At 44.6% G+C, this 16,293-nt stretch overlaps 1 protein-coding gene across 1 annotated transcript in view; it reads left to right on the top strand.

Moving 5' to 3' along the window:
* LOC119464607 (phospholipid-transporting ATPase ABCA1-like) overlaps nucleotides 1–16,293 on the top strand; it is a 112,527-nt gene that overhangs the window by 34,018 nt on the left and 62,216 nt on the right. Inside the window, 4 exon segments of the mRNA XM_049655996.1 lie at nucleotides 120–308; nucleotides 833–1,014; nucleotides 6,593–6,724; nucleotides 15,847–15,987. Coding sequence (XP_049511953.1) covers nucleotides 120–308; nucleotides 833–1,014; nucleotides 6,593–6,724; nucleotides 15,847–15,987 — 644 coding nt within the window.

The following is a 16,293-nucleotide window of genomic DNA, read 5'->3' as shown; positions in this document are numbered from 1 at the left end:
TTTTCCCACTCATCTAATTGTCGCCTTGAAGCAAGCTCAGCATGGCATTCTGTTTCGCATTCCTTATGTTCTGTAGCTTCGCACACAACATTCCTTCTTTCTTCTTCATTGCCCCGTAGCCGTGGTTGGAGTCATCTTCTCTACGATTGGCTGGGTCATCAGCTACAGCCTGCCCACGTCCATCTTGGACCCGCTCGGCTCGGATCGCTACATGAGCATCAGCCGCAGTGCCAAGCTGTCCACTTCTCTGCTACCCAACAGCGGTCTTTACTGGGCTTTCCGCCTGATCTCCTTTCTAGAGGGTCAAGGTGAGGATCAAAGGAGGGCTGGCCTCAATTGAGTTTCTATCAATACTGCCTTGAGGAAAAAATCTGGCACCAACTACTATGTGAATTTCTATTGTACTCTGTACCACCATGGAAGTGCCGGGACGTGGGCGGTTCCACAGTGGTTGAGTTGATGGAAGTGTTTCCTTTTTCTTTAATGAGAACATAAAGCTCATCGCGAACCTAACTACCATTCATAATTAGTCATACATTTTAATTTGAAAGAACAGTTAAACTCTTCGATGCTTTCCTTGTTTAATATAGCTGGTGCTCAACCTCGAGCCCCTCAGTTCCCCGGTGTAACACAAGGTACATGATGAGGAGAGACGTGCAAAGTGCTGAAAATGCCTTTGCGTGTCCTTTTTTTCTCCGTGTGCCTCATTTTATGAGCTCTTATTTGCTTATTATGATTGACCAACTAGCCCAAATATCTGCACCCTTTATTTGTTTTTTGTCTTCTACTGTGGTTCATTGTCGTCTCTTTGCCCAAAATTGTGCATCACCAGGGATCGGTGCCAAATGGAGCAACCTGGGGACTGAGGCAGTGCCCGCGGACAATGTGACGCTTGGCGAAATTGTGCTCATCATGCTTACGTCGGTGTTGATCTATGCGCTCCTGTTGTGGTACCTCGACAACATCTGGCCCTTCCAGTACGGCATTCCAAAGCACCCGCTCTTCTTTCTCCAGGTATGTGAGAACACGTTTTCGTTTGCATCCATGCTTAGATTAGTTGCTGCGTGTTTTGTGTTTGATTGCCTGTTCACTGACATCTCATGGCTACGAGAGCTCTGAGTGCTTTCATGGGGTCAGGAGTTATTGAAGAGAGGGGGGGGGGGGAGGTATAAACAGACAAACGAGAGTGAGCTAAACGTTGAAGTATGAACAGTATGTGGTTTATTTTGTTGCTTAGAAGTGATCGTCAATGGGTGAATGTCAGTGATCGTCATTGGTTCATAGTTATTCTTGAAAACACTGAACAACCCTTGAATGTGAAATTGCCATTTTTAAGGCTTTGAATAAAGCCCCTAAATTTCAGAATGTGCATCAAAATTCCAGAATTTTGCTTTCAGCTGAGCTTAGTGGATTTTATTTGTGGGTCTAACCAAGAGGTGGATGCTAGTTAAAGGTGAAGCCAATTTAATTTATGATACTTCTAGTAGGAAGCCACTTTGTGGAAGCTGGGGACGAGTTATGTGAGAAAGGCTTAGTGAGTACCTTTTTATGGGATCTGTACAATTTTTATTCCATATGCAAAAAAAAAATAGTTCACCGACGATTACGATGCTCCCTAATGCAAAATTTGAGCACAGCTCTACACATCTTTTCATTTCGCAATATGTTGGCTGGCACGGACAATATGTCTCATGCGGCACGTTGCAAATGGAGCAAAGTGTGGCACGACTGCCTCGCTAATCGGGAGATTGCGAGAGGCAGCGCGTGGGTGGCGCAAGGGTGCGATTCACAACAGCCGCTGCAGTCAGACCTGCGCTCATGCAGCGCTTTTTGTCCCGGGCCTTTTTCTCTTGGAGAAATAAAATGAATCTTGAATATTACATTAGATTCTATATGTGGTATCGTTGGACGCGCTCGCTGCATGCCATCAGTGAACAGACGACACGCTGCTCTGGCGCCATCTTGTAATCATCATCGCCGCAGAGCCTGTCTTGCGCGGCACTACGCTTTTCTTCTCACGCTTTCACCATACCCTCCTCCTCCACTTTTCTCCTCGTGCTCTCTCCGCTATCACCGTCTTTCATTGCCCGCTGCGCTCCGCGTTTGCTCTTTCATTCTTTGCTGTGCTCGGTCGAGTTACAATTCCAACGCCGACGCTCAATAGAGGAATGGGCGCCAAAGAGCTGCGCTCCAAACAAAAAAGAAATTGGCTGGTTGCTTGAGACGGTCTTCTGTTGTCAAATTGTGAGGCATCATGGTACTTTAATCCTAGAAAATGCTTTGTCAATGTCTTGAAAGCTCTGGAAAGCACGTGAATTTTTTTTCTGCAAAAGCTGCTATGAACCCTGACCAAAGCCTCTACCCGGAACCAACATTTCGACATTGGCTCCAGGTTGATGCTTCACTTATTCAACTACTGTCGATCACTTCAAAGTGTCCATCTTTTTGTGAACGTTTTACTTAGGAAAAGTACTGCAGTAAAATTTCATTAGTTAAGCCTTCGTTAATTAGGACAATCAGATAATTTGGATTGCCCTTTGGTCCCGACAAGCGCATGCATTATTTAATGGCATCAAACTCGTTAATACAGATTTGGCCTTGCACCGGTTAATTTGAGCGACCCTTGGAGCGCACAAAGTGTGGAGGGGCATAAATGTACAACATAAAAGAACGAAAACATTGCAGTGCCCTACCGAAACATAACTGCACAGTCTGCATCGTCATCGGCAGGAACCGCACGGAAATGACAGGAACGATGCAAGAATGCTTCGCGCCTTTGCGTTGCGTTTATGGTGTGCATGATACAGCATTGGCCACATGCTTTCAGAAATGTGTGGTTGCTGTACGCGATATCATCGATAGCAACCATGGATTCATCTGCTGCAGTTGCGCCGAGCAGTAGTTTTGTTTTGATTCAATGTAAGGCGCATGCGATGTCGCAGACTTGGCAAAAGCTATTGAGGATGAAGAACGATTCCACCGTAGCCCGCGCACTGGCATCAAACCCGACGGCTACATCACGATGGATGATCTATTGCCGCCCAGCTCACTGGTGAAATAATAATCAGTATCAGCACGAAGTAGTGAAAAGCACATTTACTCAGATGAAGACACGACTCTCACGCCGCAACTGCACTGCGATAGAAGTTGTGAGGCGCTCCCTGTTGCGAGCGCTTATCAATCCCAAGTTGATGAGAATTGCAGCTTCTACACTGACATTGTGTCAAATAGAAACAGGGGTTGTGGATTTCTTCAGCAGATAAAGGTGGGTTAATGCAGTGAGCACTTATATAGTGTCTGTTTGAAAACAATAAACAAATGCTTAGTACATCAACCTGCCTTTATTTACTGAAGAAATCTACAACCCCCATTTATTCGTAAGGATCGTAACAGCGCAAACAAGACACGGACAAAAGGAAGGAAAATCGACAACACAGCGCTGCTTTTTTTGTTATGAAGGTTCGAGTTGACACAAAGAAAAGAGCCCTGAGTACTAGAAATATACTGCAACAAGACGGGGCAAGTTGGGCCAGTTGGTTGGAATTCATCGTAAGGATCGTAACAGTGCAAACAAGACACGGGCAAAAGGAAGGAAAATCGACAACACAGTGCTGCATCGTTCCCCATTTATTCGACACATAGTCAGTGCAGAAGCTGCAATTGTGTATTAGTAGATAAGTCAACACTCGGTTAATTTGGACATTTTTGGGGGGTTCCGTAAAATCAAAATTACCGAGGTTTTACTGCACCTTAAATAACATCAACCACTGCCGGCTTTCTATAGTTCCAACACATTTTTCTTTTGTTAAGGTTTTACGGGTTTTGAAAACGTCAGCCATGTGAATGCAGCCATGTGATTGCAGTAACGAATTGCAATGCTAGCTTTCCCTTTCCGCGCTCACTTCTGTTGCTTTTATTTCTGCATAAAGAAAAACAGGACTGCAGATATCTGAATTGTCGATATCTCCCGTCTTTACAGCGTTATCAAGATGGTAGTGCTGTGTCAATGAAAAGCTGTGCTCGCGCGATCAGCACTGTGATAGCGCCTCCTGAAGCCTTATTTTCTTCCCAATTTCGAAGACAACACACTAAAAAAGTGCAATTTTCGCAAATTCTGCTGCGTATTTCTTCCGTATATTTTGCCATGAGATAAAAGAACGTCTGAGGATTACAAAAAAAGAAAGAATATCGAAATTTTGAGCAGGTCGGCCAATTCATTGTCGCGTCCTCCCTTAATTTTCCCCTTTTTTAACATGTTTAGGTGATCCAAGTTCTGGGTGATATGAATTTTTTTCGCCATCCCGAAGGATTTGTATTGTTACGTGTGGAACGTACGAGAGGTACTGGGATCGATACCCAGCACCTCCACCAGAATGTTACGTGTGGAAAGACACACGCGAAAGAAGCTATTTACAATATATTTACACTGGAACCAAAACCGCCAGGCCGACACCTTGCTCGCGCCAAAAGCCCAGACACACTTCATCGTCTTTCTCGCGGCGGCTCGTCTCTTTAGCATCTCTAGATGGTACCGTAATAGTATCATCGAGATATTACAGTAGTGACTATGATTATGACTGCAATGGTGGCGGCATCTGTTTTAGCGCTGCTTAGAGACAGTGAATACATACCGTGTTTACTCGAATCTAACGTGCACTTTTTTTTCCGATAAAACAGGTCCAAAAATTGCGTGCGCGTTAGAATCGAGTACGACCCTAAATCTGTGTTACCATATAGCAGTCTGCATTTCAAAATGGCCACCTTGCACGCGCTTCGAGCCTAGCTACACTCTAGCCTAGCTGCTGTAGCTTCCTCTATGTGCTGCAATACACGTGTTTAAGCATTAGCCTACCGTCCGTCTTCCCGTTTTCTGCGTCTGCTCTATCAGCATGAAGCGTCGAGTTCATAATGATGCCGCATTTAAAAGGAAAGTGATCATGTGTGCCGGAGACGGACGGAAATAGGGCTGCATCATGCGCGTTCGGAGAATGCGAAACTTGCGTGCGGGACTGGCGCAAACAGGAGAGGATTTTCGCCAGCAAAGCAACGCGGAAGTGTTTCAGTGGACCGAAGCGGAACGTATTCTGCGACGGTCCACTTCGGCGATACGATCGCCTTGGCCCTATCTTGAAAGCAATCTGTGACGGGGAAAGTCTGCCACGTTCTGTGTTTTTGCCGCTTATAGGTCGCGTTGAAGCGAGAGGCATGCTAGCACGAAGGTCAATTCGCTCGTCGCGCTTGGTCACTCCAGCGTTTTTACACCGAGTTTCCGCGGTCAACGAGGGTGTGTTCATGTTTGCTTGTGCGCATGTTACACCGTGCATGTTAATTTATTTAGTAAGCGAATGTTTGCAAGTTTATACGGCCGATAAAACTGCTATCCATACTTCGTCTAGCGGTCTACTAATTTGCTATTGCAATCGATTCGCCTTTCGGGCGAAACTGCGACTTTTTTTATTTATCGCAATTTTAGTGCATCGGGAGTAAATCTGTTTTGTTTTTGTTTTTTCAAATGAGATAAAGATGTATTTCTGTATGAAAGCTTGAAGTGCGTGGTACTGTAAAGGACTTTTTTTTTGTTCACGGAAAACATATTCACGTTATAATCGAGGACGCGTTAGAATCGAGTAAATACGGTATTACTCGTTATCTCCTACTGAGACCGCCTATTTTCTTCCTACCTTCAGGATATTTTAAAGCAAGACAGTAGCTCACAATGAATTATTACTGTTTTCACCTGATTCTAATGCACACATTTTTTCGAAGTGATCAGTAAATTGCCTGCGCGTTACAGTCGTTTAGAAACTGGCCTGCTGCTGGAGCCAGTCTCATTGCCATCGTAATCACAAGATAGTGGCAGAATTAGTTTTCACCTAGCTTGGCAATGACAATTTGCTGCTTTTAGGATTTAATTACTAATATTAATTCAAGTGATTAGGTATTTTACATGATAAGGTAGCGGCAGCAGTGCCGTGTCACATGTTTCCACCACTTCGGAGACTTGCATGCGTCATGAATGAATTGGCAGAATGGTTGGTTTAGGCGTAAGCCACCATCCTGTTTGCGATTGTTGTGGAGTCGTTGCGTCGTTCAAGAATTGCAGAATATCGCAGTGGACTGCACAGAGTACGACATGTTGCAGTCTGTCTACAGCAATAAAAAGCTTTCAAGATTGGAGACGATGTAGAATAAATGTAAATAAACTTCCACTTTGTGAAGATGAATGCTACAGGTTTCAGCTTATAGTATGCAATTGCCAGAATCGGAGTCATGCTACACTTAAATGTGCTTAAAAATATTATGTGGAAAAAATTTAGGTGCACATTGTCCGTACTATGAACCCATAAAATGTGGGTGTGCATTTGATTCAGTGGTGCGCCGGAGTCGGGCAAATAACTACCAAATGACGTAGGGGTGTGTTCGAACATTTTTTACGGTTTTATTTTTAATGTGGCCTGCCGGATAATTCGATCAGTTCTGTCGGTCCCGTCAAGATCGAATTAACGGAAGTCGACTATAAAAGTTAGGTCCTGTTCAGAACCGTCGCTCAAATTTTTCCTGTTGTCTGCGCGATTCTGTCCTGCGGTGACAGATTGTCGGTGTCACCAGCAGGATGACGCACCGCAAGTATTACCGCCGGAGTTCAGTTTTCTACAAGTCGAAGTGGTGGTACCGGCGCGTTTACCGACTCGTATGGAACCGGCTTAAGCCTAAGATTAGGAAGGTAAGCCGGTAAGCAGTTTGTACATAGGCCCAGGGGCGGTTTGATGCACTTTGCACTTGTGTGCATATCTGGCTCAGCATGCAAAGCACGTGGGTTGCGCTTTGAAGGCCAGCTGCAGCGAGTATTCGGACCATGTAAGCAGCCCTGTGATAGTGTAGATATGGAGGTGCCTCCATGCAAAATTTGATGCTTAAGATACAAGTAAATGCATCATGAAAGGCTGTCGAAACCGAAAATGACTCTGAACCTGGAATGTTGATAACAAGCATGACGCCTTGGCCAGGCCTCCGAGATCAGGTGGCCCCCACAGCGTGCCTAATATCTTGGAGGCAATGTGCTGGGATTCGCATGACATCCGTTCTCTCGGTTGTCGGCTTAGCTGCTATTAAAAGGCGGTTGATAATGAAAATAGACAATTACAGGCTCTGCAGCTTTGCCAAGACTATTTTAGTGGTGCATATATACTACTCATATATAACCAATTTAACCAAAAAAAGTTTTCCTGCAGTTGGCCTCTTAAGATGGATGTTCTCAGCTTGTGGTGCAGGTGGTGTGCAATGTGATTAGAAAGATAAGCCAATGAGCTTTTTGCACCTAGACATGGAGTGGTTTGAGGTGCATCGCACTTTTAAAGATCTGCCTTGACAGCCAAAGCATGGGTTGTGCTTCAAGATGGACAACAGCATGTGGTGCAGGTGGTATGCGAAAGAAAGAGGGTATGCAAAGTGCACTGTTGATTGAAGTCATGGTAATTTGCACGTACTGTCATGCGAAAATAAAATGTCAGCACGAGAACAAGAACTAGAAGGCGCATTCACTTTTCCACATTCAAAGTTGTGTACAGTCGAACATCGTTATTACAAACAATGCGATATTGCTATGTAGTATTGCATAGCTGAAATTCGTTATGCAAAATTTCACTGTAAAATCAGTTAATGCTAGTGCAACTTCGCTGTGTTCATCAGAAGGTCTGTTCGATTCACCTGCACCACTGTGAACCAGTTCACGGCGGTGCATGAGAAGTTAGAAAATTATGCAGCTTGATTTCTGCGGTGCAGGCACAGTGCGACACTCCAAATGAATGCCAAGGTGCAGACGTGGTGCAGGCATTATTTTTTTGTCTGAGTGTGCACCAAGTGCGTACATTTGAGGGTCTCGAATTTCAGGTATGATTGGCATGCTGAGGCGTAAATAAGCCCTGCGCTTGTGTAGACACGGCCGATGTGTGTAAGCGAGGTTTTAACAGCGCTTGCGCCCGTTTGCTGCAACATCTGCTGCACACCTCTATCATGCACCAAGTCGGCACCGACAGTAGAGAAGGCGCAGCAACATCGTGAGCCTGCCCTGCACCATTCCTGCATCTTTTGAAATGAACGCCGTGGTTCTGAGGGCACCATTTCTGCACTGTTGTAACTGGTTCAGGTGGTGCCGGCAAATCGAAAAGACCTAGAGTTCTTCGCTTCTTAATGTTTTCTGCCATACTGAATGCTGAACAGTGGGCAACAACGCCCACCTCACTGCACGAAAGTAGCAGCAGTAATAGAGCTCCAGGCAAGATCTGTGATATTGGAAAGTGCATGCGGGTATGGCCCCCAACGTCCTCAGATCCTCTGCGCACCATCCAGTCTCGGAGACCATGCGCTCTCAGATTGGCCGTGCCATCAAGTGCTTACACTGCTATGCTGAGAGTGGCGCACTCTTGGCGCATTGAACATGAAAATTTCTTGCATGCTCGCAAGAGTGAGTCACTTGCACCTGCCATGTCACTGCCGACACCATGTGTCCTGCGGAGAAACCTGCCTCGTGCGTCTGGAGCAAATGTACTCTGTTTCTGGGGGGTTTGGCATATCTGTAATGCGCTCGCACAAGTTAGAGAGAGTTTCAAATGCATATGGATCTTGCAGAATTTCAACGAGGGTTTGGCTACCTTATAGATTTGGTATATATTCATGTTTGCTATAACAAGGTTCGACTGTACAACATTTGTGTCATTCATCCACAGAGGCTTAGCTTTGGAGTAAGAAGGCATTTCTCGTCTGCTTCTGTCGGGAGTACACGTCGTAAGAGGTATTCCTCTTCGTTCTGATTCGAATTTCATTCTGCCATGATAGTATGTTGTGTGAACCTTACCCACTACAGTGGCCTATTCCCTGTGATGTGCTGTAGTTATGGACTGGCTATAGATCACAAGGTCATGGGTTTGATTCCCTGATGTGATCATTGAGTTTTGATGAAGAAGGAGCAAAAAGAAAAAAGAAAAAAAAAACACTTGCGTCCCAATGTTTTGGTGCAGGTTAAAGTATGCCACATGGTCAGGATTAATCCACAGCCCTGCACTACGACATCTCGCATTACTCCTATGGGGCTTTCAGATGTTAAACCTAATCAGTAAATCACTCACCTAAAGCACTGTGAAGCTGTGGCAGGCATTGCGCTGCTGAACATGAGGCCGTGGTCCTGGCCACGTCAGCTGAAGTCTGATACATTAAAATTAAAAGCGTCAAAAGCTGGTGTTCAGTCTTGTCCGTGTCTTTTTTTGCGCTCCTAATTTTACTATATACCATGAATAAACTATAGCCCAGGAACAAGCTTTTTTATGCTATCTTATGCAGACATAATGCAAGGACACTTACATACTCTTATTTTGGTGCCCTACAGGCTGAAGTGGTGAAACCCAAGTGGTCAAAATTATCTTTAGACTTGTGTTGCAGCCTCTCACATACTAGCCTGTAGTGTAACTGGAATGTAAAACTGCATAGAAAATCTTATAAAAAATACACTGCAATGACCAGTGAGTTCGAGTTGCTTAAGAGCAGTTTTAGGTTTGTCACATGTGTTGAAGGCATCATTTTCATTTCTTGTGCTGCACAGATAACTCATTTGAAATTGGGGCTTAGAAATTTTCTCGAGGAGCCTCGCACTGTATTCGCCAAAACGCTAATTTATCAGAGCCACAATGCAGACTAGGCATATAAGCTAAATTTTAAACAAAATTTGCTAAAGTTCACACCACAAATGTAATTTTCGAAGTTTCAGAACAACTTCATTGACTTTCCTGAATCTTGTCACTTGCTCGGTGACATTATGGTCGAGTCTACTTAGCAAAGCTGCTAGTGAAAAGCACAGAAGAATTTCCTTGTTGCATTCTCAGTCTGTACATTTTCCTCAGGCCAAGCTTTTTACGATCAATCTTTTTTTTTCTGAATTATATTCTTTCCTCGCATGTTCATGTGATCATATACCCGACAAATGCCAAAGCTACAAGGAAAACCCCTGTGGGTTTCTCAAAAATAAAGATTTCGGTGGATAACAAATTTTTCTCTGATGTCTTCACTTTGTGAGCTTCCACAAAACTGATTTGCAATGTTCCTGATACCGTCAACGACCGATTTTTCGCACATGCCTGATATCTGATAATTAGGGGTGATATAACGTAAAATGATTCCAAACTGTTTTGATTCCAATTTCTGCAATCGGCCTCCACGATTGGTCAAAACATTTTCGGGCCACTCCCAACTTCGCCTGTCTGTCACACGACGTCACGAAAACCGTAATAGCTCCCCATCTGATATAACGTGTACACACTGATTATGCATGATTAAACCACACATAAGAAAAATAATCATTCCTGATTTGACGCCTTTTCACCATTTGCCCTCTGCTATTGGTCCAATGTTTTCTGGCTACGCCCACTTCGCGTGTCTGTCACGCGACCTCACAAAACAGTGAAAACTCACCACGTCAAAGTCACGTGTCTGCGATAAAAAATGCATTAATATGCCGAACAAAACTGAAAATTTTTCTGAATAGCCACATACTGCGCCGTTCCGGAAGGAATAGAAGATGGCTTCCCACTGATCGCTCAAGCCCTCGCTACTCGCACCTGCCGGTGAACCTGTATTTATTTGGGCATGATAAACCTTTTTACGTGGGAGTAAAATGTTATCGAGCCCTTTCGGCACGCATACGACATCGCTCTGCCAACTCTTCTTTGCTGAGGATCCGTTTTAGCGGCATTCTTATCCTTCCGTTGCACGCCGCCGCCATTTTCGACCAGCCACCGCAAGCTAAGTAAGGCGAAGCGGACCAATCGGAGAAGCCAGCACCACCCTCTTCATGCGGTTATCTATTTTCACAGTGCTGGCTCGGCCCCATCGAAACCCTCTCCACTAGAGCGTGCTCCTCGCCTCTTGCCAGCCAATTAGATAAGAAAAACCGCTAAATGTAGACAATGTTATTGGTTTTGAAAGCGGACAAAGGTGACCTCCTATAAACGAGGAGAGTGTTTGATTGGGTTGTTCAGACAACGCTGCGGGTCACCACCCGATGTTTGCGTCGGTGGTTACGTAAATTTGATGTCAGGAGTTCGGAATCAAAACAGTTTGGAATCATTTTACGATATAGCGCCCTAGGATGCCTTCACGGCACCACCACGTACCCCATAGAGCCAATGTATATGGATGTCTGAAATTTCGGACGCTGAAACTCTTCGCCGTCCGACTTTTCGGACGTTTTGCTGTAATCGCAGGTCTGAAATGGCATTAATTGAAGCCCCCGCTGTCGCCATATTGGTCATCTCGTAGCCACGAACCAGCGCTCTCGCTTGCCGATTCTTTGGGAACCATAGTAGTCGTTTTGTGGTGTCGTTAGGCTTAACTGCTTCGACGTTCGCCATCAAGCTTCCTGCTCTTCAGTGCCATGGTTTTCATTTAAAGGATTCGCTGCTGTCGGCAATGGTGCCAATTCCGGCTTCGTTATCTTTGTTGACGGCGTCAAAGCGCGGAAAGCCCGGCAAGGGGTCTAAGAAATTGCATAATGCCGGTTTCTGCAAGTCAGCTTTGCCGCAATACAGTGGCGTTACGCGGTAAAGCATAAGCAATGTATTGCGGTGAAGCATCCCAACAGTGCAAAGGGACACAGTTATGGGACAAAAAGATGTCTTATTATTAATTAATAATTGAATGTGTCATAAATTAATTATGCATGCTCACACTCACCGTTTCCTGTCACAGTACAAGCTTACAAGCTCCGAGATGCCTAAATGTACTGACAGGCCTTTAAAGCTACTTCGGACATTGCTGTGGAGATTTTAGCCCTTGAGGGCAGCTAAAGACATGCATTGGTTTTTGAACTACGCAATTTTTTGGACGTCTTCGCGGTCCATTGGGAGTCCGAAAAGTTGGACATTCACTGTATATTTTTATATATATATATATATGCATCGGTGCTGTGGTTTCAATGCAGCAGAGGTATTTCACATGCATGGTTGGGTGGTTTTGTGTTTCTACCTGGACATACGCACTGAAAACATGGGCAAATTTATGGTCGTGTTTGTTTGACCTGATCGGCAGGGTTACCTCGGTTTCGTGCACATTTCAATATCGCATGAACTGCCAGTTCCTTTTCACATGTGGAGGTAGTGGTGTCACTTGCCACCAGCAGTCACCTGACAAGAAAGTGCAGTATGGACAGATTTCTTCACCCACTGGACAGAAATATTGTGGACGAAATGTCACTATAGGTGTCGTGTAGGGAAGCATGTTGCCTTGATTACGGGATGGAGGCGTTTGACATGAGCTGGCTACTATAGTATACACTTAAAATAACGGGGATAGCTGAACACACACTAACAGAAGTAAAACGCCCTTTGGTACATACTTGCATTTTCTGGGTTTTAATATGAGTGCCTTTATGTCAGTGAACCATACTTATTGACACAGCTTCTTGGTGCAAAAAGTCGACACATGGTCGCTTCCACAAAACAATCAGTGCGTCTTTGGTCCTGGCCATATCTCAGCAACATTAGTCTTCCGCGGGTCACATGTTTTTGGGAAATGCATTTCCCTAGGGACACATTTTCTTAGTGCAGATTTAAATTCTTCAGAATGACTTGTTTCGAGAAAAAACACACAAATGTTTTCTTATGTGACAATAAAACGATAAATTTTGTTATAAATGTGCAGTTTTATATATAGTTTATTGTTGAATACACAGGTAAACTTGCATCAATATTTCTTTACGATTGTGAATAAATGAACAAAACCTATTTTTATGTTTTAAATAAGTTTGACACACTAGGGTCCCATATTTTGAAACATTCTATTTAGTAATTTTCTACTTTTATTATGTGTTGCGCCAAGGGTGTGATCATAGCAAAGACTGAAGCAAGGCGGCCTCCGAACCACGTCCGAACCAATGACAGGGAGTCACAGGAATAGACAATGAAGTGGATCGTTAGAGAATACGGCCCGAGGACACACTTCCATAGCAAAAGCAAGGCTTGCATGCTAAGCACCTGCAACCAATCTCAGTGGGGTGTACTCGTCAGAAAAGCAAGTGATAAAAGGGCGCAGTTATCAATTGTTTCATCGCTAGACGAGATTCGATCGCTTCTCGTGTGTCCCGTAAAATGTGATGAACGCACGGCAGTATCGTCAGTGCGAGCGCCCACTTTTAAACGGTAATCGCACACCTATGGGAGAGCCATGCGGGCAAGCATCTTGCAGTAATGCTTTGAGTGATAACAAGATGCAAATAACTTTTTACGGCGAGCATAGCTCAAAACGAAATGCGCAAGGATACCGGTTATAAAGTGCGCAAGCGAGGGCGTGCGGCAGTAAACCAATTGAAGCGGGATTGTTCCAAAACTACTGCTGTGGCAGCCACTACAAATGAAGGGAAAAGTTCGTTTTCGTGGAAGCTGAGGGGTGGCAGCTCAACAAGAATTTTTTCTAGACGTGACGCAAAATTGCAGCACCTCCAGAAGGGACACTAGGTGGCGCTTCGTTTCAAAAAGGTGCATTTTTTAGATAAATCAGTTGCCACTAAACATGCACACCGGTGATCCTCAAAAGTTTAAATCACACTAGCTCACGCTGAGCAATGTTTTCTGCAGGTATACACTCGTCAAACTTGTCTGATCACTGAATGGCACTTGCTGGTGTGCACATTCACATTCGCTCGCATACACTTGCACACCTGGAATGAGTGTGTGCGAATGTGCCAACCTGTGTGTCCTGATATGTATGACAATCACCACAGCACTGAATTGCCCATAGGCTAGTAAGACTTTTTCATGGCCTAACATGTTACACATGCATGGAACAGTTAGTAGCACACGATAATCACAGTAACCTGGAGAGGTACCAAGAACAAGCGCTACACTCGCACTGTTTATGTACCGGCATGGGCCAATAAATATGTAGGGTGTAGATGGAACAGAGCGCTTGCGCGAAACAAGATTATCACAATGTAGGTGTCAGCTAGTATGTGTCAAGAAAAGCTTTCTCTCTCTTTGATATTAAAATGCAAACTTCTGCTAGTGTCAGTTGTGGATTTGTGTTTCTATTTCTACCAAGAATCATTATCTCGCTAAGTCGGAGATCACACGTAAATGTATTACAGTGCTCAGCTAAATTAGTCTTTTCTTTTCTCTTTATATTCTGCTATTCTGTCTTTTTCTAACTCAAAACTGCTGTAATGGAAATCTGCTGTCAGCCCCCTTCTAATGGCTTGCATTATGTACATTATACTAGTTGTGCGTAATCACTTGGCCGAAGCCTAGCGTTCTGTGCCTACTTATGCGGTTTAAATGCGAAGCTTTCTGCACGGAAAAATTGTGTTGTGCACTAAGTTTTTGGTTTTCTCACACTCTTTTTGTTAGCACAGGTATTTCCAGCCACCCTGAAGTAAGTGTTTCACCATTGCCTGCGGCAGGCTATATATATATTTTTCTTTTTAAAATGTACCTCGGTTTTAAGCAGATGTAGATCCGAGAATCGTGCATGCTCCCCTTTTGTTCAGTTTGCTGCTGATAAAAATCAGTTTGCAATCCAGGCCTAGCCCATTGTTCTTGTTTACACTTATTAATACTAGTAAAAAGGAACAATATGGCAGTGTTCCTGCTAAGCCCCACTGCTAACCTCACCAACTTTTAAACCAATGTGCAAAATCAAGTTGAATGTGCAGTCGATCGGTGTACGTATGTGCAAACGGGCTGTGCATGTAGTACTACATCCCTTCTTTTGCGCATATATGTATGCTTCTTGTCTTGTTGATGACTCATGCATATTGCAGTTTCTGTATCAGTGAATGAATTGATCAGTTGTTTGAAGCAGCACTTCAGAAGTTATTGATCAGTCAGTAGCGTACCCAGGATCTCTGCCAGGGGGGGGTTGACAGTTTGCCAATACCATCTAAATAGCACTAATTTCAATTTCTTCACGGGAAATTGTCAAAAAATGCGCTTTTTGTGAGTGTGCAGACGATTGCGCGTCTTATATCTTAGTTGCAGTACCCAAATGCGCAAGGAAAGAAAAGGGGTTAAACAAAAGAGGGGGGTTAAGTCGGCCTCAGAGGGGGGGTTAGAACCCCCGAAACCCCCCCGTCGGTGCGCCACTGTGATCAGTTATCGATCAGTTATCTGAATACGGCGCGCTGCCTCCCTTGCGTACCCTAGATTGAGCCGCCATCGTTGGCTCACCGTTGCACGCTTTCACTCGCACATACAGCATATGGTGTGATCACGAGACAAACCCTTCATGCCTATTCCGCAGACATCACCCATAGCAACTGCCACAGGAGGTCAACCTAGCACGCTACCGCCTACCCTCCTCCTCCGCAAAATTCGCCTGTTTTCTCCTTCCCCGCTTCGCTCAATGCCACCTAGACTTTGCTCTAGGTGGCGTTGGTTTGCCGCGCGCTCAGTGTGCTCCTTCGTACTTTCCCTAGCCCACGATTCTCTTCTCCAGCCCAAGTGCCTTCCTCTTCCACTTCCTTCGCAGCTTCACACTACCCCTCGACGGCCCTCATTGAGCATAGCCATTTACACTTGTGTGTAAAAATCATTTCAGATGCTCTGTAGTTGAGCAAATTGCCGCAAGATGTCACTACTAGCTCTGTTGCTGCCGTCCGTGTCTCCGGTGTTTCAGTATTCCGTAAACTGCAATACGTATGCCAACAGGCTAAAGAATTCTAATATCAATCAGTAACTTCATCAGTCTGTCATTCGCTCAGTCATTCAGTCAGCAATCCTTTAAACACACGAGAGCTTTATGTCACATAGGGCAGTACAGCTTGCATGTCAAATCAAAGTCTCTCACTGTTTACTTTGCGCTTTTTAGAAATCCTATTGGTACTCGTCATTGGAACACGACAGCGAGCACGAAGGCATCACTGACCAGGAAGTCAATGACACCGACAGCGTCTTCGAGCCTCCGCCATCAGATGCGCAGACCACCATTGCACTCTCTCACGTGACCAAGGTGAGCAGGGGTAGTGCATGCTCCATAACCTCATTCAGGTTACAAGATCTGAAGAAAGCTATGGCAGCATATTAACAGCGCAGGTGAAACGTGAGGATACAGTAAATAGCAGAACTAGTGCTCACTCGAACGTCATCCTACACAGTGCAATATCTGTGGTGTTGTGCTGATGAGCAGGAAATTGCAGGTTCAATTCCCAGCAGATGCAGCCGCTTTCCGACGGATGTGCAATGTAAAAAGGCTTGTGTACTGTGCTTTGGGTGTGCATTAAAAATTCTCAACTTTTAATTTTTTTTAATGTGGTAA

Source organism: Dermacentor silvarum, chromosome 9 (assembly GCF_013339745.2).
Source record: "Dermacentor silvarum isolate Dsil-2018 chromosome 9, BIME_Dsil_1.4, whole genome shotgun sequence".
Taxonomy (NCBI): Eukaryota; Metazoa; Arthropoda; class Arachnida; order Ixodida; family Ixodidae; genus Dermacentor; species Dermacentor silvarum.
This window is presented reverse-complemented; position numbering and strand designations above follow the sequence as displayed.